Source organism: Bos grunniens, chromosome 21, assembly GCF_055505025.1.
Source record: "Bos grunniens cultivar Pamir isolate PY7600 chromosome 21, Bosgru_T2T1.0, whole genome shotgun sequence".
Taxonomy (NCBI): Eukaryota; Metazoa; Chordata; class Mammalia; order Artiodactyla; family Bovidae; genus Bos; species Bos grunniens.
Window position 1 is genome coordinate 50884249 of NC_141185.1, and position 26995 is coordinate 50911243.

The 26995-nt window shown below is 44.3% G+C and overlaps 1 protein-coding gene across 5 annotated transcripts; it reads left to right on the top strand.

Annotated features, from left to right (window-relative positions):
• Positions 1–750: 750 nt before the first annotated feature.
• DET1 (DET1 partner of COP1 E3 ubiquitin ligase) lies at positions 751–25663 on the top strand. Of its 5 annotated transcripts, none has more exons than XR_015150096.1 (6): positions 751–882; positions 8330–9422; positions 13619–13806; positions 14303–14460; positions 20998–21189; positions 25005–25663. XR_015150096.1 is itself a non-coding variant. In XM_086364668.1 (6 exons), exons 2-6 carry the CDS (start codon positions 8340–8342, stop codon positions 25192–25194), a joined length of 1755 nt encoding a protein of 584 aa, XP_086220794.1. In that variant the 5' UTR covers positions 751–882; positions 8330–8339; the 3' UTR covers positions 25195–25663. The 5 variants fall into 5 exon arrangements, 2 of the variants coding, with proteins under 2 accessions (XP_086220794.1, XP_086220795.1); XR_015150097.1 differs by lacking the exon at positions 25005–25663 and adding an exon at positions 22139–22240; XM_086364668.1 differs by lacking the exon at positions 14303–14460 and adding an exon at positions 22139–22240.
• Positions 25664–26995: the final 1332 nt, after the last annotated feature.

Consider the following 26995-nt stretch of genomic DNA (forward strand, 5'->3'; position numbering starts at 1 on the left):
GTGGGTTGCCATTTCCTTCTCCAAAGAGACAATCAGATAACCTAAATGAAAGTCAAGTAAAGGTTACAGGATTAATTTAGCGCAAGACATTTTTACTATACATCTGCTGTGTGCTAATAAATATCTTAGGCATAGAGATCGGTACAGCCCCAGTCTTTATAGCACTCATTATTGAGGAGGAAACAACAGAAAACTGATAGTTTCTCAGCTGATGAAATGGTGCATATAATCAAGAGGTGACAATTAGTTTTTAATTCATATTTTTGCAAATGTGCCCAGAGGGTGCAGAGACATTGCCATAGGAGATCACTCAGTTGCTCAGTTTAGGGTTGTTGTTGTTCAGTCGCCCAGTCGCGTCGGACTCTTCACGACCCCATAGACTGCAGCACACCAGGCCCCCCTGTCCCTCACCATCTCCTGGAGTTTGCCCAAGTTCATGTCCATTGAATCAACCATCTCATCCTCCGTCGCGCCTTTCTCCTCCTGCCCTCAATCTGTCCCAGCATCAGGGTCTTTTCCAATGAGTCGGCTGTCCGCATCAGGTGTCCAAAGTATTGGAGTTTCAGCTGCAGCATCAGTCCTTCCAATGTTTAGGGTGCCTGGTTCCATTTTTCCTTCGCAGCCACTGTAACTGTTTTGGCTTTGACCCTCCCCCTTCCGGGCACCAGGGTGCGCTGTAACGTCCCTTAGTGTCAGCTGGACTGTGCCGCGCTCTCCCCTCTTCCGTTGTCGTTGTGCCGCAGTTCCGGTAGCTCGCGGAAGCAAGAGCCCGAGGCTGCAGGTGCCGGGTCCCAAGGCATGGCGGGGGCGGGGCCGGGGCTGGCGTGCGCCCAGCAGGCCGGGGTGTCCCTTGCCCCGGCCCTTTGATCCCGGACCGGACAGGTGAGGACTTCTCCTTCCTTGTTCCAGCCTCTCAGCCCGTCAGGCTCTCCCCGAGGCCTCCTCGATTTACCGCTATGGGGCTGCCCCCTCCCTGCATAATGCCTAGGTCCTGCGGCCCCCGCCTCGCTTAGAATGCTCTGCCCTTTGAGGCCCCGCCCCGGGCTTTTCTTTCCAGGGGCGCCCCCTTGGGCATGTGTGCCCGTCCCTAGGTGGCCCCTTCCCGTTTAGGAAGACGTCAGAAAGAATAGAGGGTTACATGCACCTGCCGGCATAGGGAAACTGACCGGGTTATCTAGCTTAGTACCGCACCATGAGTTAGTGGCCACTTCAGCTAGGCTTTCTTCTTTCGTTCAGTTGATAAAGTACGGATGCATGTTATGGGCCAGCTCCAGTGCTAGGCTCTGAAAAAACTAAGATGACCAAAGTAGGCATGGTTACTTCCTTTCTGGAGAGTTAATGGGGGAGTCGAACAGTAAACACTTAGCTGTGCAAACGAAAGTACAGATTCACATTATGGCAATGACTAGTAAGGACGCAAACGGAGAAGGCAATGGCACCCCACTCCAGTACTCTTGCCTGAAAAATCCCATGGACGGAGGAGCCTGTTAGGCTGCAGTCCATGGGGTCGCTAGGAGTCGAACACGACTGAGCGACTTCACTTTCACTTTTCACTTTCATGCATTGGAGAAGGAAATGGCAACCCATTCCAGTGTTCTTGCCTGGAGAATCCCAGGGACGGGGGAGCCTGGTGGGCTGCTGTCTATGGGGTTGCGCAGAGTCGGACACGACTGAAGTGACTTAGCAGCAGCAGCAGTAAGGATGCAAACAGGAAAAGCAATGGTAAAGCGAAAAAGATCTCTTTCAGCCAGGATGGTCAGAGAAGACCTCCTGAAGGAGATGACACTCAAGCTGCAACTTGAAAAATGTGGCAAGGGCCAGAGGAAATACCTGCTAGGTAGAGGAACAGACCCTGTGGATATTTGATTTGGTAAAGAACGTTCAGAAAAGGAGGCTTACAATGGGTCAAATCCATGTTGGGCTTACAGGATATAATGTTTGTGTACTGGCCAGGAGTTCACCATCTAGAGCCAGTTCCATTTGTTGTTTAGTTGCTTAGTCTTGTCTGACTCTTATGACCCTATGAACTGTAGCCCACCCAACTCCTCTGTCCATGGGATTTCCTGGGCAAGAATACTGGAGTGGGTAGCCATTTCTTTCCCCAGGGGAACCTTCCCAACCCAGGGATTGAACTGGCATCTCCTGCACCACAGGTGGATTCTTTACCACTGAGCCACCTGGGAAGCTATCTAGTGCCACAGACAGAAATAAAATGCAGAGATGAAGTTGCAAGTGTGTTGAGTGTTAATGAAGGTGACATATGACTGGTATACCTGATGGAAAGGTGAAGGAAGACTTCCCTGAGGAAGTGATGATTAGGCTGATGTCTGAAATAGGAGTTAAGTTGGCAAATTGAAGAGAAGAGCTTTTTTTAGACTGAGATGAAAAGCATGTGCCAAGGTTCAGAGACAGGAGGTGGGCCGCCCATTAAAGAAATGATTAAACGGGCAAAGAGAAGGCATGTAAGGATTTTGATCCTTTGTGTTAAGAGCAGTGGGAAGATACTGGGTTGGCCAAAAAGTTTCTTTCTTTCCCCTCTGGAGCTTCCCTGGTGGCTCAGACAACAAAGAATCCACCTGCAATGTGGGAGACCTGAGTTCAGTCCCTGGGTTGGGAAGATTCCCCTGGAGGAGGGCATGGCAACCCACTCCAGTATTCTTGGCTGGGAAATCCCATGGACAGAGGAGCCTGGTGGCCTACAGTCCATGTGGTTGCAAAGAGTCGGACACGACTGAACGACCGAGCACAGCACAGCACACAGATTAAGACAAGACGTAACAGAAAAACCTGAATGAACTTTTTTTTGCCAATCCAATACTTGTTTTAATCCACAGGGGAAAGGGTGTGATCAGAAATGAATATTGAAAAGATTGCTCTGGTTGTTAAGCAGATTGGAAGTGGACAGGAATTTAGGGAGACCACTTATGGAGTGGTTGCAATGATGTAGACATGAAGTTATGAACATTTTGGGTAAGGGTGCTGGCTGGTCATGATAGAAGGAAGGTAGATATTAGAGGACAGTTGAGGAGGTAAAAGCTTCAGAGTTCAGGGACTGAATGATCAGATATGGCGGCTGAGGGAAAGAGGTCCCAAGGGAGACTCTTAGGTTTCCAGTTCCTTTGGCAGCAGGCGAGTGGCTGTGCCATTAACTAGAGTAAGGGAAGGGTAGAGGGTCCACTTTTGGAAAAAATATCATAAGTCATTCTAACATTTTTAGTAGCTCCTACTCTGACTGGAAGGGACTTTCATTATGTACTTTTTCTATATTGTCTGAGTTTTTATAAGCATGTAGTTTATAATTGGAATAACAAGACAGGTTGAGAAAGACCAAATTCCACCATCTCTCTAAAAACTGTCATTGTGTGATATAAAATACGGAGCAGGTAGAGACCATACTGAGAGAAGGGTTAGGAAATTAAGTGACGATTTTCTGTATAGCTTGGAGCTGCTTGGAGCTGAAGCTAGCAGGCCTTCACCCCACCCCTCTTCCCCCATCACAGTACTGATGGCTTTTCCCTTAAAAAAGACAAGGCAGAGAATTTAAGGTGGGACTATTCAAAATGTATACACTTTTTTTTTTTTTTTTAGAGAATTAAGCATCTAGTTTGCTTAACATGATCTGTGATTGTAAGTCAAACAACTAGTGTGCTTTATCTGATTCGGTTATTTGTGGTTAGTCTGCTGTGCATGCTCAGGCACTTCAGTGGTGTCTGACTCTTTGCAACCCTATGGACTGTAGCCCACCAGGCTCTTCTGTCTTTGGGATTCTCTAGGCAAGAATACTGCAGTGGGTTGCCATGCCCTCCTCCAGGGGATCTTCCTGACCCAGGGATTGAACCCAAGTCTCCCGTGTCTCCTGTACTGCAGATAGATTCTTTACCTTTAGCCACCAGGGAAGCCAGTTAGTTTGCTGCTGCTGCTGCTAAGTCACTTCAGTCGTGTCCGACTCTGTGCGACCCCATAGAAGGCAGCCCACCAGGCTCCCCCGTCCCTGGGATTCTCCAGGCAAGAACACTGGAGTGGGTTGCCATTTCCTTCTCCAATGCATGGAAGTGAAAAGTGAAAGTGAAGTCGCTCAGTCATGTCTGACTCTTAGCTGCCCCATGGACTGCAGCCTACCAGGCTCCTCCGTCCATGGGATTTTCCAGGCAAGAGTCCTGGAGTGGGTGCCATCGCCTTCTCCTAAGTTAGTCTGCTGGACGGTGTCAAATGCCTATTCCTTCTTCCATTTGTGGGCCATACTTGGCTCTCATCCCCTGCTCGTCTCCCTGTCTGATTCCAGCCCCTATCTTGGGTTCGAAGGATGCGAGTGGCAACGATGTCCTGGACAGAGAGTGAGTGAGGTAGTTTTGTACATTACTTGGTATTTAAAACTGCTTAAACCTTACTAGTATTTTTTTTGGACTATATCAAAATGTGCACATGAACTATGTCACTGTGAACAGGAGTAGCTGTGTGAAACTCAATATTGTTTATTTTTGCTCAGAAGTGGAGGATATTGCTTACTGAATCATGCCAAAATCCTTTTAGAAAACTCATGAGAGATATTTTTTTAAAATTCAGTGCTGGGGATTTCTGTGCTTCTTCCAAGCAGCTATTAAGTTTTTATCTTATTGGCAGTGTAGAGTCTATAACTGTGTTTTCCTGTGCCTTGTCTGCTGAGAAACTCAGAGCCAACTTGGCAGTTCTGCAGTTTCTCATGGTATGCATTTTTGTGTACTTCAGACTTCATTTCATTGTCCTTTGTTGTCCCTTCACAGTGATTGTTTTCTAATTAAGAAAAATTCTGAGGAAGCACAAGTATTACTTTAAAAAAATATGTAATTTTAAAAGAGTAACAGTACAATGAATGCTAATTCAAGAAAAAAAAACAAAACACCACACTTCAGAATACTGCCAGGGTGTCCCTAACTCCCATCCCATTTCTTAAACTTCCTCAGAGGTAACCACTTTTGAATCTTATGTTTGTAATTCCTTTACTGTTTCTAATTATATGCCATATGTATTTGTGTTCTTAAACTAGAAATTGTGTGAAGCTTATATAAAGGAAATCGCACTGTATGTATTCTGTAACTTGCTTTTTTCATTCAACGCCGTGTCTGAGATTCGTCTCTGTTGTTATATATGACTGTAGTGCATTAATTCATTGCTTGCGTGTGGGGATTGCCGGGCAGTCCAGTGGTTAGAACTCGGTGCTTTCACTGCTGGGGCCTGTGTTCAATCCCTGGTCAGGGAGCTAAGATCCCACAAGTCTCATGGTGCAGCCAAAAATAAATAAAACAAAAAGTTTCCCCTGCATGGATGTGCCTGGATGAATTTAGCTAGTCTACTGTATTTTTTTTTTTTTTTAGCTAGTCTACTATTGATGGACATTTGGAGTATTGTCAAGATTTTGTTGTTGCCAATAGTCCCGCTACGGACATCCTTGTATATGTCTCCTGTTATATACATGCAGACATTTCTCTAGGTCAGGATTTTAAGCTCATGGGCTGTGTGGTCTTTGGTCTTAACAAATCAGCTACGCCGTTGTAAAGCAAAAGCAGCCATAGGCGACATGTGAATAAGTGGGTATGACTGTGCTTCAGTAAAAATTTATAAAAATAAACAGGGAGGCTAGATTTGGCCTGAGAGCAGTTGTTTGCAGTCTTTTGCTCTAGTCTAAATCAGTAGGAAATATATTAATGAATTGTGACTAGTAGTTTGAGAAACTTGATTTGTTTAGTCATACAAGTATACACATTTTTAACTGGACTAACTCAGCTGGTAAAGAATCCACTTGCAGTGCAGGAGACCCTGGTTCAATTTCCTGGATTGGGAAGATCCTCTGGAGAAGGGATGGGCTACCCACTCCTGTATTCTTGGGCTTCCCTGGTGGCTCAGTGGTAAAGAATCTGCCTGGCAATACAGGAGACATGGGTTCAATCCCTGGGTCAGGAAAATCCCCTGGAGGTGGGCATGGCAGCCCACTCCAACATTCTTGCCTGTAGAATACCCATGGACAAAGGAGCCTAGCGGGCTGCAGTCCATGGGGTCGCAAAGGGTCGGATACGACTGAGCAACTAAGCACGGCACAGATAGTATATATACTTACACCAGGTATTTCTAATTTCAGGAGACAGAATGTAAACAAATTCCCACTGTCTGTATGTTTTTATTTCTAAGATACAGATTGGATCAGTCACTCCTGCTTAAAACCTGTAATAACTTGCATGACATGGCACACAAAGTATTTTCTAATCTGGCTCCAATCTGCTTTTTTTAGGTTTCTCTTATCACTGTGTTTCCTGTGTTCTAACCACTTGGAATTGTGTTTCCCAAGTGTACCACACTACACTCTTTTTAAGTGTATTTTTTAAGCTACTTTCTTTCTGAAATGTTCCTCCTTTATTTTACCTAATGTGTTGTTTATCCTGGATGACCTTTGTCAAATGTTGTTCCATTCATTCATTTCTATTTGTGAGCACTTGCTGTGCTTCAGGCGCTGTCCTAGGTGCTGGAGATTCAGCAAGGAATTAGACAAGGCCCCTGCTTGCTGTCCAGTGTGGAGAGACAGATACTAAAACAGCAAACAAATGGTTTCAGAAAGTGATAAGGGCTGAAGAAAATAAAATAAGGTAAACAGCAGATTGATGTGGATGGGAAAAGGCATGACTTTAGGTAAGGTCGTCAGGGAAAAACTGAAGAGTTGCTATTTAGCTGAGATTTGAATGATCAAACAGTTGGTTCAGCACTTTAAAAATGTTGCTTTGCTTCTTTCTGGCCTCCGTAGTTTCTCATGAGACATCCACAGGTATATGCATTGTTGTTCCCTTGTGGGTAGTGTATCATTTATGTGGTTGCTTTCAAGATTTTTACTTCATGCTTTAGTTTTTCACAGTTTGACTATATGTCTGGGCATGGATTTCTTTGGGTTTATCATGTTTGCTGTTCTCTGAATTTCTAATCTTGGGTTTATGTATGTGTGTGTGTGTGTGTGTGTGTGTGTGTTAGTTGCTCAGTCGTGTTGACTCTTTGCGACCTCATGGTTTGGGGCCAGCCAGACTCCTCCGTCCATGGGATTTTCCAGGCAAGAATACTGGAGTGGATTGCCATTCTCTTCTCCAAAGGATCTTTCCAAGCCAGGTATCAAACCCGGGTCTCCTGAACTGCAGGCAGACTCTTTACTGTCTGAGCCACTAGGGAAGACTTGGGTTTATGTGTGGGAGGGTTTATTTCTCAGGTGTTAATTCTCTTCATTTGGTATATTTTTCTATCTTATGTCAGTGTCACACTTTTTTGAAATCAGTAAGTCTGAGTCTTCTAACTTTGTTCTTTTACAAAATTGTGTTTTAGGGTCCCTTGAGGTTACATGTACATTTTAGGATGAATTTTTCTATTTTTGCCAGAAATGATTTTAGAATTTTGATAAGAATTGCATTAAGTCTGTAGATTCTTTGGGTAGTATGGACATCTTAACAGCCCAGTCAGTAAATATATTTTTTATATGAATTACACACTGAATGTGTTTACACTGAGAAAATTTGATGTATTTGAAGGTTTGTTCTTTTGAATATTCCCAACAGCTGAGCGTGCTTCGAAGGTCTTCCTAGAGAATTCGGTCCTTCCCTCAAAAATTGAGTTTTGATAAGACTCAAAGCTATCTGGACCACTTACTAACTGTAGCTTGGGAAGGAGAAATGCCAATCACCGTCATCTTGGGAGCTCCTTCACCCAGGGTATATGGAGGAAATGTATTTGAATTGTGTATACACAGTTGATCCTCGAACAACTCAGATTTTAACTGTGCAGGTCCGCTTACACATGGATTTTTTTTTTAAAGCCATTCATAATTTTTATTTTATTTTTGGTGGAGGATGATTGTTTTACAATGTTGTGTTGGTTTCTGCCATACAACAGCGGGAATCAGCCATAACTATGTATATATTCCCTTCCTCTTGAGCCTCTCTCCCACCCCCACCCCCACCCCACCCCTCTAGGTCATCACAGAGCGCCAGGCAGGACTCCCCGTGTTGGACAGCAGCCTCCGGCTAGCTGTCTGTTTTACACGTGGCAGTGTATATACGACAGTGCTACTTTCTTAATTCGCCCCACCCTCTCCTTCCCCCGTACATGTGCATTTTTTCCAACAGTAAATACTGCACTACTGCACATCGCTTGAATCCATGGATGTTGAAGATCTGTGGAACCACGTATACTGAGCCAACTATACTCAAATTTTCAGCTGCAGAGGGTTGGTGCTCCTCACCCCCACCTTGTGCAAAGGTCATCTGTATTTATGTTTTGGTAAATTTTTGTTTTTTTGACTTCTCTTTTTTACTTTCCCATGCAGAGATGTGATAATGGATCATCATGTTTCCACCATCAAACCTCGAAGAATCCAAAACCAAAATGTCATTCACCGCCTGGAGCGCCGGCGGATCAGCTCGGGCAAGGCAGGCACCCACTGGCACCAGGTCCGGGTCTTCCACCAGAACGTCTTCCCCAACTTCACGGTCGTCAATGTGGAGAAGCCGCCTTGCTTCTTGCGAAAGTTCTCCCCCGACGGACGCTACTTCATCGCTTTCTCTTCCGACCAGACGTCTCTGGAAATCTACGAGTACCAGGGCTGCCAGGCCGCCGAGGACCTCCTGCAGGGCTACGAGGGGGAGATTCTGGCCAACGGCAACGACCAGCGGTCCGTCAACATCCGCGGCCGGCTCTTCGAGCGCTTCTTTGTCCTGCTGCACATCACCAGCGTCGCGGCCAACGGCGAGCACCTGAACCGAGAGTGCAGCCTCTTCACGGACGACTGCCGCTGCGTCATCGTGGGCTCCGCCGCCTACCTGCCGGACGAGCCGCACCCCCCCTTCTACGAGGTGTATCGCAACAGCGAGTCCGTGACCCCCAACCCCCGGTCCCCCCTGGAGGATTACTCCCTCCACATCGTTGACCTCCACACCGGCCGCCTGTGTGACACGCGCACCTTCAAGTGCGACAAGGTGGTCCTGTCGCACAACCAGGGGCTGTACCTGTATAAGAACATCCTGGCCATCCTGTCGGTGCAGCAGCAGACCATCCACGTCTTCCAGGTGACCCCCGAGGGCACCTTCATCGACGTGAGGACCATCGGCCGCTTCTGCTACGAAGACGACCTGCTCACCGTGTCGGCCATGTTCCCCGAGGTGCAGCGGGACAGCCAGACAGGCATGGCCAACCCGTTCAGGGACCCCTTCATCAACTCCCTGAAACACCGGCTGCTGGTGTACCTATGGCGCCGGGCAGAGCAGGACGGAAGCGCCATGGCCAAGAGGCGCTTTTTTCAGTATTTTGACCAGCTGCGGCAGCTGCGCATGTGGAAGATGCAGCTTCTGGATGAAAACCACCTGTTTATCAAGTACACCAGTGAGGACGTGGTGACCCTGCGAGTCACAGATCCGTCGCAGGTAGGAGCTGCCGTCCTGCCCTTCCTCCTTCCCCTCTCCTTGGGAAGGCTTCTCTCTTTGCCTGTGGCCAGCCTCTCAGAAATAACACATTTTATGTGGATCTTGAATTTTTGCTACCCTAGGGCTCAGCCGAACTTAAAACAGCTCCACTTTTCTCTAGCCACGTGTATTTATTTGGACAAATGGAAGCAAAATCTCAAGCCATTGACATATAGATAGTCAACCCTGTGAATATTGTCCTATTTCTTTTTTTTTTAATATTTATTTTTTTTAATTTTAACTTTTTTGGGGGCTGCACTGGGTCTTTGCTGCAGCAAGTGGGGCCATCTTTCTTGCCCTGCAGCATGTGGGATCTTCATTCCCTGACCAAGGATCAAATCTATGTCCCTTGGATTGGAAAGCAGATTCTTAACCACTGGACCACCAGGGAGGTTCCCAACCCTAATTCTTCTGCAGAGCATTTTCAGTACCCTGGAGATGGAAGCCCAGATGCTCTAAGGTTAAGATTTGACTCCCTATGGATAGTGCCTTGGTTTTGTGGAAGACTGTACTTATTGGTCTGTTTTAGTTCTGGCAATGAGAATGAACCCACCATACAAAAAAAGAAAATCTTCTAAAAAGTTTAGTCTTTTTTCTTACTTAAATGATGTCAGTATACTTTCTCACAATATCTTTAGATTGTAACTAGTCTTTTTTCTTACTTAAATGATGTCAGTATACTTCCTCACAAAATCTTTAGATCATAACCAATGGGACAGTTCATTTAACAGAATTAAGCTCTATGACTTTACTCTGACCTTGCCCACACGCTGGAACATAGATTGTGGAGCAGTGATAAGATGGGAAGGAAGCCAAAGTTTTTGATCTGCCGGTGAATCACCAGGACTGCAGGTTCTGAGGGGTTTTTAGTTTGGGTGAAAGATGTTGATGGGGAAGATCATTTCACAAATAGGAATAAGGTATTGTGTTATGAGTACAGAAACCATGAAGACGTTTGGGTTGAAACACCATGCCAAACCTCAGAGCGATGTGGACATTTCCCTTTGAGGAGCTGTCTACTTTATTATTGACCAAGTGAGAGACCTAACTTCTTTACAGTTCAATTCAGTTACTCAGTCATGTCTGACTCTTTGCAACCCCATGGACTGCAGCACGCCAGGCTTCCCTGTCCATCAGTAACTCCTGGAGCTTGCTGAAACTCATGTCCATCAAGTCGGTGATGCCATCCAACTGTCTCATCCTCTGTCAACGCTTTCTCCTCCTGCCTTCAATCTTTCCCAGCATCAGGGTCTTTTCTAATGAGTCAGTTTTTCACATCAGGTGGCCAGAGTATTGAAACTTCAGCATCAGTCCTTTCATTGAATACTCAGGACTGATTTCCTTTAGGATTGACTGGTTCGATCTCCTTGCAATCCAAGGGACTCTCAGGAGCCTTCTCCAACACCACAGTTCAAAAGCATCAATTTTTCAGTAATCAGTTTTCTTTATGGTCCAACTCTCAGAACCATACATGACTACTGGAAAAACCATAGCTTTGACTAGATAGACCTTTGTCGGTGAAGTCATATCTCTGTTTTTTAATATGCTGTCTAAGTTTGTCATAGCTTTTCTTCCAAAGATCAAGTATCTTTTAATTTCATGGCTATAGTCACCATTTGCAGTGATTTTGGAGCCCAATAAAATAAAGTCTCTCACTGTTTCCATTGTTTCCCCATCTGTTTGCCATGAAGTGATGGGACCAGATGCCATGATCTTCGTTTTCTGAAGTTTGAGTTTTAAGCCAGCTTTTTCACTGTCCTCTTTCACTTTCAAGAGGCTCTTTAGTTCCTCTTTGCTTTCTTCCTTAAGGGCGATGTCATCTACGTATCTGAGGTTATTGATTTTTCTCCCTGCAATCTTGATTCAAACTTGTGCTTCATCCAGTCTGGCATTTCATATGTTGTACTCTGTGTATAAGAGCAAGGTGGCAATATACAGCGTTTATGTATTCCTTTCCCAGTTTGGAACCAACACCCCACCCCCCATCATTCTCCTGTTTCCACATTGTCTCCTTATATACGAGTTTGGAAATGTACAACAGAGCAAGCCAGTAAACTGCAGTCAGCTGAGTCTGGTTTCTCTCATTGACTTGTAGCTGATTCTGCCCTTAAGAGAAACTGTACAGAAAATTGTCTCCTGAGACCTTACCAACCATCCATGGAAAAATGGTTTCTAATATTTTTCTTCTGAATCATACCTTGTGTATTCTTTAAAAAAAAAAAAAAAAGGAGCAGAGGTGACTAAAATGGTTGTTATTTAGTCACTAAGTCATGTTCCACTCTTTGCAACCCTATGGACTGTAGCCTGCCAGGCTCCTTTGTCCATGGGATTTCCCAGGCAAGAATACTTGAGTGGGTTGTTATTTTCTTCTCCAGGGAATCTTCCTGGCCCAGTGATCCAACCTGTGTATCCTGCATTGGAAAGAAGATTCTTTCCAGTGACACCAGGGAAGCCCATTGAGATCTGAGTAATACATTTGTGAGAGATTTTTTTTTTCCTGAATTTTTTTACTTTCTTATTAATGATGAAGTCACCATTGAGCCAGTCACCATTGTGAGTGAGTGTCCAGTTCATCTCAGGCGTCATGAGAGGGTGTTGGTAGAGCCCTTGACTTCTGTACCCTTCTGTCCTGTATCTCCCAGTCTGCCCTGGTGGGAATGTTAGTAAATGTTTGTGTAATTCTGTATTCACGCAGTCATGATGGGTCCTGGTGAAGCCGTCCTATATCAAAGTGTCGTCCAGGTTTATATAAAGGACATGAGTCCATCTTGTATTTAGGTTTGAGCTATAATTAGCTTTTTGTTTTGGAGGGAGTATGTTGTCTGTGACTGCCGCATTCGAGATTATCCTTTTCTCCTTCACTAAAATATGACCTCCTTATGTTCGGTAGCTACAGTAAGTCATAGCCAGCAACATTGCTAGGGCTCTGTGCTTTGCTTACAGAATTTGTAACTTTAAACCCAAACTCTCCCCTCGTTGTCCTCCAGCCTCCTTCCCCAGTTTAATTTGATAGGTTCCAATAAGGTTAATGAGTAAAAAGTGTACCTCAACACAAAGCCTTGCTAATATTATGGGTATTATTCTCAGATTACCCTCCAGCCTCTTTAATTTACAGCCAAATTTAATTTCCAGGTGACCGCAAAAGTCATGTAATATAAGCTCTGGGAAGGACTAATTACTGGTGAAACAGGTGGGCCAGATGTCTCCAAAAATTGGTAATGAAGATTCAGGCTTAATCCTAGGAGGCGGAATACTAATCCTAGCATTCTGGAAACTTCTAGAGTCCTGGTGGTAGCCCCACACTGCCACATTCACTGTGACAAAAACTTGGGGTACCTCGCGCTTCAGTGTTAAGCTGAGCAGAGCACTGGAGGTTCAGAGAAGAGGACCAGGCACCTGGGGACCCATTCAGAGAAAGCAGTAACTCTGCCACCCATAGCATTTGAATGCTTTTCATGTTTCCCCCTCTGATCTGAATTGCTACGAATGTCCAACATGTGTTACAAACGCTCTTGGCTAAAAGAACATTTATGAAGAAGGAAATGGAAAACACTTCTCTGATTTTTTCATTTGTTCAGCTCAGTCCCCCGCTTGGTTACAACTTGCCTAGGTGGACATGGTGTGCTTAAGATGTCTCTCTGCATGTTAGAAATATTAAGAGAGAAAGGAAATGCCCCCAAATTGAACTTTCTGCTATACACATACAAGAGAAAATAATTTGCCAACAGGCAGCTCCTGACTGCAAATCACTTTCTCAGCAGGAAGGAAAATTAAATCTGGCATTTTAGAAAAGTGTTTTTAATCTCAGAGTGGGTTGGGGCATAAGTAGGGAATAAGCACTTGAAAGGAAACATACTAAATTTGCACACAGGTTGAAATGAAAGATTGAAAGCCCTTTTATACATATATGCTGAGCAACTCAGTAATTCCAGCAGCACAGGTACAGTGGGAAATCAGTCAGCTCTGAGGCCCTTGATGGCTCAAGCCCACTGAGGCTTCCTCCGCTTCCAGAACCTCTGGGCATCACGCTGCTGTAGTGCCGGAGTGGAGTTGTTTGCTGGTTTTACTTGGGGAGTTTGCGTTTTCAGCCAAATGATGAATATGCTAGGTGAGGTCTTATGCTCAGCTGTCCCTTGGGTCTCCCTCTTCTTCCGCAGGCATCTTTCTTTGTGGTGTACAACATGGTAACAACAGAGGTGATCGCCGTGTTTGAGAACACGTCAGATGAGCTTTTGGAGCTCTTTGAGAACTTCTGTGATCTCTTCCGCAACGCTACCCTGCATAGTGAAGTCCAGTTTCCCTGCTCAGCTTCCAGCAACAATTTTGCACGGCAGATCCAGCGCCGGTAAGCTGCTCCACTGGACTTAACAAGCTTAATTTTTCTGTAGAAAATGTGTTGGTGTGGAGCCAGTAGTTGCTTACTTCGGGAAATCTTCCCATGTTCTTTCTGCCCACCTGGCCTTGGGTCGGTCTACCTGTTGTAACCTCCTGTGGCATCCTAAATGTCTGTCTCTTAGCACCTGAGGGATTACTTGTGTGTTGTCTGCGATTCCTCCTAGACTGTCTGTTACCTGCAGAGAGAGAGAGACTGTGTCTTTGTTTAGTTTATTGCTGTATCTGCAGTGGTGCACTGTCAAGCACTTAAAATAATTTTTGAATGAATCAGTGCAGTTCGGTTCAGTTGCTCAGTTGTGTCTGACTCTTTGCAACCCCATGGACTGCAGCAGCCCTGTCCATCACCAACTTTGAATGAATAAGGAAATAATTTTATAACTTTTGGTTAAACATGTGCATTGAACACATGCATTTATCTCTGCTGTATCCCAAAACCCTACTTAAAGTGACAATAAAGGATGAAGAGATGTAAACCTACAAGAGGAAAGAGAATGGGGAGGCGATATCAACCGAGTTTTAGAAGCTGAAGAGCCAATGGATGAGTGATAACTAACTTGACATACCTCAGAGAACAAAAAAGACTACAGAGCTTACCCATCAAGAAGTAAGTTGTCTTGCAGTAGAGAACTCTGGAAAAAGTCAAGAAACTGGAGGTCCTATATACTTCTGAAGGATTGGATGACATTCTTTTTTATTTTTGCTGTGCTTTGAAGCTTGTGGCATCTTAGTTCCCTGACCAGGGATCAAACCTGTGTCCCCTGCGGTGGAAGCATAGAGCTTTAACCACTGGACTGCCAGGGAGTCCCCTAGATGACGTTCTTAAAGGAAACAGTCAGATACTCTAGTTCCTTTCCTTAAGCCTCCAACTGCCAAATGACTGTCTCTTCCCCAACTCAGCAGAAGGCTAGAGGTTTATTCTCTGGAGAAATCAAACCATGCAGGCTCTGGTTTCAAGTTCATGAAACATGGCTGAGGATAGAGATGAGACTCATCATGCTTAAACCAAGAATTACGTGAAAAGTGATATACTGGTGGGGTAGACTCCTATTCCTCTTATCAGATATGGCTGATTAATTAACTCTAATTATTAGAGTTAATTCCCTAGGGAAACTGACCAACCTGAAGAAGAGACCCTTGGAGGCCCTTCTCAGAACACCTAAGTCACCCTCAGTTGAAACCCACCTGCTAAGAACCAGAGCTTCTCATAATTATCTGAGTATATTATTGTGAAATGACTAGTTATTTTGGACCAAGGGCCTGCCTGCAACACTACTTAAGTCAGTCAGTGTTTCATCAACATTCCACATACCTTAGCCAGTTATAGAAAATAGCTGCTTCAGGTTCCAGTACAGATCAGATCAGAGTGAGTGGATGAATCAGAATAAGCATTACTGCTGCAGGGGAAATGGGCAAAGCAGATATCTAATTCACTGGCATCGTATTCCTATAGAAGGATAGTACGTGGTTAAAAATAAGTGGATATTGATTTTCAGACAAGTAAACATGCCCTTTTATTTTTTCTGGTTCACACACATTTTCAGCCTGACTGGCATCTCTCTTCAGTATAGAAGGAATTTTTGGAAGCAAAATATGGATCAGCTTTTGCTTTTTTCATTTTGAAATGAACTTCTGTCTCTTAAAATTAACTTTTAAATTAAGTAGATTATTATCAACTAGTAACAAAAGCTGGGTACAGTTAAAGTATCAAAGAGATCACCAGAAGGCCCAAGCTCCATGAGGGCCGGGGTTTTTATCTGTTATGTATACACCGCCATATCCACAGCACCTCGGCCAGTGTCTTCCATGTGGGAGGAGCTCATTAGGCATTTGTTGAATGAATAACATCATCAGGAATTAGAGGAGGCTATGTTTTCTGAAAATTTATTTCACAGTGTACCCATAATTAAGTGAAATTGTAGGAAGAGAAAATAAACATTCTAGCTTCATGATCTTCAAAATTTTGCTTCTTACCAGCAAATGGTTCTGAAAACTGTAGATCTCACACATTAATGTTTAAGTTGCTCTTTAAATTTCTTACTGTTAAATTTAAATAATGGCAGAGGATGCAGTTTTCAGCATGTTAAACATCGACATTTAAAAATAAAAGTATTACAAGATATAATTGGCATATGACATTGTATAAGTTTCAGGTATTAAGACTTTTCAATACAGCCAAGGGACTCTATAAGACCATAGTGCTATAGTACTATAATGCCATAGTGATTTAGTGTTCATATTTGACATAAAAAGCTCAGGGTAAGTTTTTCCTGTACTGTTTGAACTTTTATATTTCTTCTTATTTTCAAATTTATCCCTCTTCCCCACAAAATTGTGTCCTAATAACATTTTATCAATCATCTTATCATACTTTGCTGCATTGAAAATACAATGTACATATAAATCAAAATTGTTTTTGTTCCTTGTGAAGGCATGGTTCTAACGGGACAATTTTACAGTCTTCAAAGAACTTCTGGTAAAAATGAGTGAAATGGATTTTTATTGTTACTATTATAGGTTAGAATAAACGGTTAAGAAAAAATGCACATCAGAGATTATGAGTCACTTAAAGAAAGCCTTTATTTTGAAAGAGAACAAGATAAAACAGTATAAAAAATGAACATGGTATTAATTGAAATAATTTAAACTATAAAAACAGGAACATTCCTAGACTAGTGATGCTAAGTGAGATACTTTAGAAATCTAAACTCTGTTAGATATGGTTTAGAAACTCTCCGAGAAAGTAGGAAAAAAAAGATAAGAGTAAGAAAATGGGAGAGAATGATTAAAAAAAAAATTTAGAGCATTTCCCCAGGAGATCCAATATGTGGGTACTTCCAGAAGGAGCAATAGAAAAAATGAAAGGGAGGAAACGATGTCAACCATTTCCTAATATTAATAGATACACATTTTCATGGGAGTTGCCTGGTGACCTAGTGGCCTGGCTTCAGTCCTTGGTTGGGGAACTGAGATCCTACAAGCCACATGACATGGCCAAAGGAAAAAGAAGAATACACACACACACACACACATACACACACACACTTCCAGATTGGCAAGCACCGTCCCATGCATGGTGTGCTGGAACTGGCTCATTCTGGCTTGTGAGAGCAAACTGTTAAACTTTCAGGAGCTTCTAAAATCAACTTGTTAAACACAGCCATTATTAAAAATTAATTATTTCCTAATTATTAATTCACAGTTATTTTACTATTGTACTCTTGAGGTTATTTGTAACTATTTCACCTGTTTGGTGAAAACACCGTATAATGATGTGCTACTGCTCATCTCGTGACAGCTCGGCATTCAATGATGCCACTTTGGTGCCTTGAAATTGACCACACCAGAAGAATTTACAGCACAGATATTGGCAAGCACTGCAAACCATGGCTTTTTTCCCTTCAGGGAAATAATTATTAAACCTATCATCACATTGCAGCTCCATCAAGTACCCAGTACAGTCAATAAAGAAAAGACCATACTGAGACATATCATCATGAAATTTTAGAACAATGGAGATAAAGAGAAAATTGTAAAAACTTTCAGAAAGAACACATACATTTCACGTATAAAAAATTAAGCCATTAATGGTATCAGTGTAATAATAATACTGAAAACTTGAAGCCATTACAATCATGTCCTCAGAATTCTGCAAAAAAAAGATTTTAAAACTAGAATTCTACATCGAAATAATAGGGTTTAACACAGACATTTTCATACACGTAAGGTCTCAAAAAACTACCTCCCGTGTTCTTTTTCTAAGGAAGCCTCTGAAAGATATTATCCCCCAATAAACCACGAAAGAATGATACAGGAAGTAGAGTCAAACAGTGGAGAGAAGCACAGAGAATTCCGAGGATAATGTCAAAGGGAGGCTCCAGGATGACAGGCTGCGGGTTGGACCAGGTGGAAGCAGGAAGGGGGAGGTTCCCATCACGGGTGTACCCAAGGAAAGGTTACAATATCTAGAATATCTGTTGGGTTTGAATGTATTAAGACGAGATTGTCTGTGCTGTCCCGGCAGGGTTCTCAGCATAGGCCTCACTGAGAAGGTGATGTTTGAGTAAAGCTTTTGAAGGAGGTTAGGGAGCAAGCCATGTGGCCGTCAGGGGAAGAATAGAGCAAGCAAAGGGAATAGTAAATGGAAAGGTCCAGAGGTGGTCTCAGACGTCTGAGGAACACCAGGGAACTCGGGGTGGCTGGGCTGGAGGAAGGAGGAGGCAGAGTAGGTAGAGGTGTGTGGTGAGAGACAGGACCAGACACATGTGGCCATTCCGAGGCTTTGGCTTTAACTGTAGATGAGATTGTGTAGTGTTTGAAGTATCTGAGCAGAGGAGTGACGTGGTCTCACGGACATTTTTTTTGGCCTCACCCTGTGGCATGTGGGATCTTAGTTCCCTACCCAGGGACTGAGCCTGTGCCCACTGCAGCGAGTGCTTGGAGTCTTAACCACTGGACCACCAGGGTGGTCCCTCCCACTCATGTTTTAACAGGGTCACTCTGGCTGCTGTTTTAAGAATAGATCATAGGGGGATAGGCTGGAAGTTAGTAAACCATTGCAGTGATCCAATAATAAAAGTACTACATTCTGTTTCCTGATGGGAGCTTTAAAAAGTTTTCTTTTCATGGCTTCTGTCAGTTACGAAGAAGGCAGTGCCATCCAGGAGGGTGAGCATGGAGGGTCGGGAGGAGGAAGTAGCCTTCGAGGGGAGAGGGCGACTTGCCAGACTGTGGGAATGCAGCATGAGTGCCTTGCAGCATTGTGGCAACATTTCTATCCATGAGTTGATGGGTATAAAGTCTGTGATTTCAACGATTGTGAAATGTAAGCTGGCTTAGGAAGGGAAAGAGTTCATGATGAAGGCATAGGATGGAGAGAAGTTGGTAGAATCAGTGGCATTTTGGTCCCATTTCAGTTGAAGGATGTTGAAGCTGGGATGAGCAGAGTTATCTGGAAAATTAGGAGAGAGGATAACTGGAGTCTTTGTGCTGCTCCCTGAGATTATGGAGGTGCAGTCATTGGTAATAGTGAGATTGAGGGTATGATGTGGGAATGCATTGCTGACGCAGAAAGGAGGTCCAGGAACTAGGAAGCCATGGTGTGGGAAGGATCACCTCTGAGAATTTTGAAATCGTGAATTGAGAGAAGGGTGGTTGGACAGAGGGACAGTGCACCAGGAGTTAATCAGCTGAAGACATCAGAGGGGTGACAGCTTCATCTTTTAGTTGTTGGGCATCTGAGAGTAGAGGTGGTGGGCGCTGTGGGCAATGGGAACGGCTTCAGCCTGTGGATGGTCATGGAGGCTTTGATTTGTGGTCATCACAGCCACGGGCCAGCCCCGTCATTTGAAATCACCTTTTGAAGCCAGTGAGCCAGGCAGGGTGGAGAACTAGATCTTGGCTGACAAAGGGCTGAAAACCAAGGAACCCAGGATCTTTGATACCAGCTCAAATGAAAAGGAAAGAAATAAGTTTTGTGTAGCCCAGGGTTTAATTTTAGGATTTATTCCAAGGCTGTGAAAAATTACTGTTAAGAGAAGTAATGGAAAAGCAGTGTTGACGCTCGGCTTCCTTCTAGGGGAACTGAGAAGTGTTGATGTCCATCTAGCCCTGCAGGTTGACAGTGAAAACAAAAATCAAACCCATCTCATCAACCTCTCTAGTCTCATCAAAATTAGGAACATTCGAGTTTTTTTATACCATTAGTTTCAAGGGTGAGATGTTATATCGCATTTCCCCTGGACTAAAAAATTATTTATTTTCCCTTTGATTATTAAACCGTATGATGTACTTCAATGTAGAGATTATAAAAAATAAAACTGATAAAAACAGCTATGACCATTTTGATGTATTTCCACTGTTTTTTTTTAAAGATGTTAATTTGTGTGTGTGTTTTCAATCATACTGTATATACGGAACATAGCTTACTGGTTTTTGTTTTTTTTTTTTGGCCGTGCTGTGTGGCTTGCAAGATCTCAGTTCCTCAAACAGGGATTGAACCTGGGCCACAGGCAGTGAAAGTCTGGAATCCTAACCCCTATTCCACCAGGGAGCTCCCCGTACCCTACTTCTTTTACTTACCATTATGATAAACATTTCTTCTGTTACCACATTATCTTTGAAAATAATAGTTTTCCATTAGGTTTTTAATATTCCTGTCATTTTTTTTTCATTGTCATGACCACTGGTATATTGAATGTGCACAGGGATTTTTCTTTCCTAGGGCAGATTTCCAGAAGAATTGAAATACTTGGTCAAAGGGTATTAAGTTTAGTATTTATTATAATTGTGAGAAATAACTGCTCCATTGTTATTATTACCATAATTAAAGATAAGTGAGATAGATGACTCTGTGTTCCTATTATGTGCTTCTGGATTCTGGTGTTTCTGCAGAAGTATAGGTAGCTAGTTCCCAGCTTTATTTTTATTTTTTGGAAGCACAGAGTCTTAACCCCTGCACTGCCAGGGAATTCCCTCCCCAACTTTATTTAAAACAAAGGATCAGTAATTTTTCAAAAGATTTGATGCAAGTTGGCTTATAACTGATCTCAAGAAGAGTCAGACACTACTTCTGTCCAGGATCCTTTGCATCTCCTTGTTAATGCAGTCGAAGGCTCTAATTTGGGGGAAATATGTACATTTCAACAGAAATAATTGTCAGAGGTTAGTTATACTCATTTTTAACTTTCGTAGGATCTTTGCTAACTTTTCTTAAGTAACTTCATGTTTCCAGTTTTTCATTCTGTTTTCTGCTTTTTTGAGAGTATTTGTACGTATGCAGAGGGGCTTCCCTGGGGGCTCAGATGGTAAAGAATCTGCCTGCAGTGCAGGAGACCTGGGTTCGATCCCTGGGTTGGGAAGATCCCCTGGAGAAGGAAGTGGCAACCTATTCCAGTATTCTTGCCTGGAGAATCCCATGGACAGAGGAGCCTGGTGGGCTACAGTTCGTGGGGTCACAGAGGGTCAGACAAAACTGATGAACTTTCACTTCTTCACCTTGGAGATATATAGACTTGGGAGGTGTGAGAGTTCAGTATCTAGATTGTGTTTTCAGGATATGTTGTTTTTAAACATGTTTGTCAATTTAAAACCAAGGAACTTGTGCGCCACTGACACAGCCTTCCTCCTCGGTGCTTTATTTCAGGTTTAAAGACACTATCGTCAACGCCAAGTACGGAGGACACACGGAGGCCGTTCGCCGGCTGCTGGGCCAGCTCCCCATCAGCGCCCAGTCCTACAGCGGCAGCCCTTACCTTGACCTGTCTCTCTTTAGCTACGACGACAAGTGGGTGTCGGTCATGGAGCGACCCAAGACTTGCGGAGACCACCCTATCAGGTGCTTCAACTGAGGCTGCCTGTGGGTGCGGGCGGCCACTTTCTCTTCCTTCTCCTGAGCATCACTTCACTGTGACTCTGTCTACTTGTACTAACAGGTTCAAGTCACAGGGCAGGCTGTTTCTTTAATGTGGGTGTTTTGGCTTCCTTGGTGGCTCAGCTGCTAAAGAACCTGCCTACTATGTGGAGACTTGGGTTCGATTCCTGGGTTGGGAAGATCCCCTAGAGAAGGGAAAGGCTACCCACTCCAGTATTCTGGCCTGGAGAATTCTATGGACTGTATAGTCCATGGGGTCGCAAGGAGTTGGACACGACTGAGCCACTTTCACTTTGATCATTTAGGGATTAGTATCAAAAATTAATTAGTTCTGCTCTTTGCCTCTCCTCAAAACATCCAATTCAGTAAGTATTGTTCTCTTTTTAAGGTAGCCACGGAAGAGAACCATACTTTTCAATTTAATGACCTAGTACCATTTCACAAGACACGTAAAAATAATTGAGACTTACATTTTACCCAGCTCAAATTATTTTATCCCCTCCTGTTACCTAATGGAAAAGTGAGACAGTTTGGGGGAACAAGTAGGTTTTGGAGAAACCCACGCTTGCTCGGTTGGAAGAACGTTGGAACGCAGGTTGCCGTGTTACTCTTAGAACCTTGCAGTTCCTTCGTCACGGGTGTCCAGCTCACAGACCCTCCTGTCCCTCGGTGCTGGGAGCCTGGGTTGTTCTGTTTTTGCTTTCACAGATGCTAGAGAGAGGAGCTGGCACCACTTCCACTGTGGGGTTATCTCAAGGGACGTGTGAGCTGGGTTCTGGAAGGTCTTCACAGAGAAACAGTGGTAGTTAGTATTTCATAATCCAGCTTCGTTGTGTATTAAGTAGGCTTGTGTAACATATTCTGTGCGATTAATTACTGTTTGTAATATTTCCTTTGGGAAATTGTAATCGAGTTCTGAAAATGTTTTTATTGCGGAGATTTTTAAACATATAAAAGTGGAAGACTGTAATGAAGCTCTGTACCCATCACCCCACCTCCGCAGCTGCCACTCACGGTCAGTGTTGTTTCATCTCCTTCTCCCACCACTGCTCCCCTCCCACCTGCCAGTCTGGAGTCTCACAGCCCAGGCATCATAGCATTTCACTTGTAAATATTTCAGTATGAATTTCTAAAAGATAAGGACTAAATGAAAATTAAACCTTTATAAAGATCACCGATAGCAAGTGAGTTTTCACGTTTTCCTATTGTTTTGTATATATTCTTTTTACAGTTTGTTCCAGTCAAGACCTAAAGAAGGTCCAAATGTGTTTTTTTGGTTGCTGTCCTCTAAGTCTTTTTTATTTTATGGGTTCTGCTTCCCTGTTACTTTTTTTGTAGTGAAGTTGTTGAAAAAACCAGGTTGTTCATCTGGTGGTATTGCCCACATTCTGGATTTTTGCTCATTGCATCCCAGGCAGTTCTCATTTCCCCGTTTCCTGTAAACTGGTAGTTAGATTTCGGAGCTCCAACAACTAGCTTTACATTATAAGCCCTTTGTGTGCTGAGGACCTTGTGGGTAAGGGGAAGGTTTTCACACATAAAAGCAGATAATTGGGCTCATTTGACATTGTCACGTAGCCCGAGATAACATTTCTCTCCCTTTTGACTGCCCTGCCTTTCTGATTTGAAAAAATTAACCTAAGTAACAAATCTGGAAATGCCATTGACCCTGACTTCTTGTAATTCTTATTTATTTTTTAATTTAAAATGAGAAATGTAAGGATATTAAAGTCATTTGAAGAGGTAATGCCATTACTCTAACACCTTTATTGTATTAAATATATTCCATTCTAGTCTCTGCCAGTGTGTGTGTTTACATTTATGCAGTCATAGTTACGGTTGGCATAGTACCTTGTAGCCTGCTTTTATTTAATAAACATTTTCCATATTCCTTAAAGTTACAGTCCTGACGATGGCATATTATTCCATAAAATAGATGTAGCATAATTTATTTTGCTGTTCCCCTGTTACTGAGCATTTATTCTCTACCTGCATTTTTACACTGGAGCTAATGCTATGTGCGTGCTAACTTGCCTCAGTCATGTCCAGCTCTTTGCAACCGTGTGGACGATAGCCCACTAGGCTCCTCTGTCTGTGGGATTCTCCAGGCAAGAATACTGGAGTAGGTTGCTATGCCCTCTTCCAGGGGATCTTCCCAACTCAGGGATCCAAACAGGTCTCTTATGTCTTCTGCATTGGCAGGCAGATTCTTTACCGCTGAGCCACTGGAGAAGCCCAAAATGCAATAGTAGCCATCTTTATTCACGTCACTATTTACTTTACTTAAAATAAATTCTGAGGATATAAGCTCTTGGATTATTGGATATTACGAATATCTTTGTATCTCCTGTATATTTGCTTTCCAAGAGGGACATGCATTGTAGAGCTCTTTATTTCAGAGCTCCTTTTTTCTTGAGCTTCCTCCAATTCAGCCCCAACCCTGCCAATCATCTCTGGTTCCCAAGTTCACAGGGCACTTGCTTTGCATATGGGCAAAAGGCATTTAAGTCCTGGGATGGATGGAAGCGTCTTTGTTCTTACCGTGTTAGATGAAAAAGTAGAAACTAGTTAGTATTTTGTTTTTGTGTGTGCAAAAGAAGAACCTTCCAAAAGAATTTCTTCTTAACAGTGAAAAAACTCAGGACTTCCCTGGTGGTCCAGAGGTTAAGATTGCACCGCAGTTACTGAGCCCACTCACCACGAGTGCCGGAGCCCGAGCTCTAGAGCCCATGCTCCTCAACAAGAGAAGCTACCACAATGAGAAACCCTCACACTGCACCTAGAGAATAGCCCCTGCCCGCCTCAACCAGAGAAAGCCTTTGCACAGTAACAAAGACCCAGCCCAGCCAAAATTACATAAAATAAATTTTAAAAAGAGGAAAGAAGAACTCAAGATACGCGCCTAAATCTGCACTGTCCTCTAGTAACCACCAGCCCCCCATGGCTGGTGAGCACTAACATGAGATGTGTTCAAGTGTCAAATGCACGTCAGATTTCAAAGACTTAGTACAAAAAATGAAATATCTCTTTAGTATCTTTTATAGCATTGGTTGACATGATAATACTTTAGATGCCGACGTTAGGTTAACTAAAATATTATTAAAATTATTTTCACTTTTTCCTTCTTACCTTGTTTGACGTGGCTGCCTGAACATTTAAGCATGCCTGCTTGGCTTGCATTATCATTTCCAGCCCTGGCCTAGGCAGGTAGGTAGCTGGGCAGATAGCTGCTGGAAAAGGGGAAACCGTAATCAAGGCCATCACTAAGGGTCATCTTGGGAAAGACAAATGACCCAGTGATTCAGGCCAGCATAGTAAAGTTCATAATCTCTGTGCTCATAAAATGAGCTGATCAGACATAGGCGATTTTGACTGAGGGCTGACGTTAGAGGAGATTTCGTCAGTGAGGTTAATTCATGCTACTGCTGCTAAGTCATTTCAGTCGTGTCCGACTCTGTGCGACCCCATAGACGGCAGCCCACCAGGCTCCCCCATCCCTGGGATTCTCCAGGCAAGAGCACTGGAGTGAGTTGCCATTTCCTTCTCCAATGCAGGAAAGTGAAAAGTGAAAGTGAAGTCGCTCAGTCATGTCCGACTCTTAGCGACCCCATGGACTGCAGCCTACCAGGCTCCTCCATCCATGGGATTTTCCAGGCAAGCGTACTGGAGTGGCGTGCCATTGCCTTCTCCCGGTTAATTCATGAGTCCCCTGCTATTCAGGTTTTAAGGTGGTGGTGAATGTCTGTCTCATGCTCTCCTCCTCTCCTTGTTCTGTTTAGGTTCTACGCCCGGGACTCTGGTCTGCTCAAGTTTGAGATTCAGGCGGGCTTACTGGGCCGCCCCATCAACCACACGGTGCGACGCCTCGTTGCCTTCACCTTCCACCCTTTCGAGCCTTTTGCCATCTCTGTGCAGAGGACTAATGCTGAGTATGTCGTCAACTTCCACATGCGACACTGCTGCACGTAGGTGCCTCGAGGAGCCGGCTGCTCTGGTCTTCCGAGCCTCTGGCCCGCCCACCCTGCCGCCCCATCACGTCTCAGTGGGCTGTGAAGCAGAAGCTCCTGATGCCCAGCCTTGGAGTCCCAGGCTGTACCGCCCGCGTGGAGAGCCAGAGACAGGAGGAAAGAGGTGTGAGGGTGGCTTGAACACAATACAACTACTGATCAATCGACTTAAAAGTCCTCTTGCCTTTTCCCTGTGGGAATGCCCAGCATTAAGTCCATTTAATTTTTTGTCTTATTTTGCATTTTTTTGCTATGAAGATGACAGCATTACACCTCTGCCCCATTCGTGTCACTTCTTTGGCATTACAGTATGCAGCCTGCAGGAAACTTGTTTACTCATGAGAACTCTGTACATCCTTTCAATTAGCCAACAGCAGGGCTGTCTTTTTAAGGAAAAAAAAAAATAAAGCCTTGGTATTTTCTTAAATATATCCCGTTTGAGGACTGCCTTCTGTTCCGATCTCACCAAATGCTTTTCAAATACATAGGTTCCAGCAAGGCCTGTGAAAGGGACTAGAGGCCGCAGACCCAGCAGCGCCTGCTGGTAGGACTAAGTGGGGGTGGGCTGGCATGGAGGCCGGCTCTCTTCCGGGCTTGTGTCCTTCCCTGGGGTGTTTGCCCGGTAATTGTTACAGCTGGAGGAACGGAGCCTAATTGCCTGTCCCTGTGTGGAAGCATGCTCCCATCTGTGCCATCTGTGTTGTGCAGGTGGAGAGCAGGCCGTCCTCTCCGGCCGCAGCAGAGACAAGCTCTGTGCAGCACGTACTGTCGTTTGGAGGGGTGGGAGCTGACAGGCCCCAGGCGTCCCTAAGGAGACCAGCCGGGCTGTTCCTGGATGGCTGAACCATCACCACACTCCTCCAAACACCTGCCAGGCGCCAGGCAGCATCCCTCTCACATTCTCAGCTGGTCTCCCCACCAGAGATTGTCAGGACGTGTATGTTCATCCTTATAAATGTGTCCACCATTTATGAAGTGAGTTTGTTGTGCAGCCTCTGACTTTGAAGCTCGCTCTGGAGTGTTGGGTTTCAGAGAAGGCAGGGAAAGGAGCCGTGGATGCAGACAGCTGGATCCTCCATCCCTCTCCCGTCTAGGGACGAGCTTCCCTTGGGAGTGTAAGAAATGTGATATGAGATGCTGCTGCTGCTAAGTCGCTTCAGTCGTGTCCGACTCTGTGCGACCCCAGAGATGGCAGCCCACCAGGCTCCCCCGTCCCTGGGATTCTCCAGGCAAGAACACTGGAGTGGATTGCCATTTCCTTCTCCAATGCAGGAAAGTGAAAAGTGAAAGTGAAGTCGCTCAGTTGTGTCCGACTCCTATCGACCCCATGGACTGCAGCCTACCAGGCTCCTCCGTCCATGGGATTTTCCAGGCAAGAGTACTGGAATGGGTTACCATTGCCTTCTCTGGATATGAGATGCTGAGCCCCACCAAAACCAGTTCAACTAATTTCATCATCTTCAGTCTTGAACAGCTAAATTCATTCTCGTTCAGCGTTCAACATAAGATTTGAGCACCTACTATGTGTCAGGTAAATGCTGTGCCGAGATGTTGAGGATGAGGGGAGGAGTAGGCAAAATGCTAAAAAGCCCCCGAGGTGTGTATCGGACCCGTAGAGGAGATTGGAGGAGAAGCAGAGAAGGACAGCCGCGCTGGGGAAGGGATGCTGAAACTGGGTAGGTGGGAGTGTGTCATGTGGGCCAGGACAGAGGAAGCCTTGAGTCCTCACCTCTTTTTCTCTATATATTCTTTAGTTGATTTCA